Here is a 1,016-nt window from a genome sequence, read left to right as displayed (position 1 = left end):
TGTACTGCGTGCGCCCGCGCCCGCTGTCGGCGGACTTTTGCATCTCGCCGCCGGTCGTCGCCGACTTTGACTTTGAGCGGTACAACGGAAAGTGGTACCAGATCTACGCCGCGGGCGACTCCGTCGCCGTGTCCACCAATCGCTGCGTCACCGCCAATTACACCTTGCTCGAAGATGGCACCGTCAACGTCCTCAACTGCCAGATGCCGCAGGGGGAGACCCGCCCGCAGTGTCAGCGCGCGCTTGCAGAAAGGCGCGTCGGCGAGCAACCGCCACACATGCACGTCCAGTACGCCCCCTTTCTCCCACCCACCCCGTACAATATTGCCGCCTTACTGGGTGATGCCGAGAGCGGCTACGAGGCCGCTGCCGTATACTCGTGCTCCGTCACCGACCCCGGCCTGGTGGACGGCTTCTTCGTTCTTGCAAGGAGTATCAACCGCCCCGAGGTCGTCATCGAGAACCTGTCTAGCCATCTAAGCTGTATTGGATATCCGCTAAGGGAGCCGTTTGTCCAGTCGTATCTGGGCGACGATTGCAAGTATTTCGATGATGGTGATGGCGTGGTTGAAGTCAATATGTTCGAGCCGGATGAGGATGGCATGCCGCCTGAGGAAGAGGAGGAGGAGGCTACGGCTGGGGAGACCGCGGAACCTGAAGGAGATATGGAAGAATGAGTCCCCGGAAGGACAGTAGGAGCTTTGTCACTAACTGTTATTATTCATCGTGTCTTCTTACTGTCACCCAGTAGACCCCTTTTCTTGCTTGCGCTGCTTTTGCATTGTACGATATCCTATCAGTTTGATAGCAAGAAGAAATTATATGGCTTCTGAATGACACAACACTAAAAAAACAAACTAGTACCTGTAACGCTCTGTTCTAATGCCGCCCCTGAAATAATGCTTGGCCTACTAAATAGTGGCCACCGATCTTTCGCAACCTTGACAACAGATCATGTCCATATCCATATCATCGTCAAATACTATCAATAAACCATTCATAATGCCACTCTGGAT

At 53.9% G+C, this 1,016-nt stretch overlaps 1 protein-coding gene across 1 annotated transcript; it reads left to right on the top strand.

The window, feature by feature from the left end:
* The first annotated feature begins 203 nt into the window (after positions 1–203).
* Positions 204–677, top strand: CHC_T00005263001 (hypothetical protein). Its single transcript, XM_005716788.1, has one exon. The coding sequence runs from the start codon at positions 204–206 to the stop codon at positions 675–677; it is 474 nt and encodes a 157-aa protein (XP_005716845.1).
* Positions 678–1,016: the final 339 nt, after the last annotated feature.

This window comes from Chondrus crispus, genomic scaffold (genome assembly GCF_000350225.1).
Source record: "Chondrus crispus Stackhouse genomic scaffold, scaffold_278, whole genome shotgun sequence".
NCBI classification, from domain to species: domain Eukaryota; phylum Rhodophyta; class Florideophyceae; order Gigartinales; family Gigartinaceae; genus Chondrus; species Chondrus crispus.
Note: the sequence above shows the minus strand (reverse complement) of the source record. Positions and strands in the feature narration are given on the sequence as shown.

Coding starts and splice junctions, on each gene's coding strand:
- CHC_T00005263001 (XM_005716788.1), top strand. CDS start 204: ATGCCGCAGGGGGAGACCCGCCCGCAGTGTCAGCGCGCGCTTGCAGAA.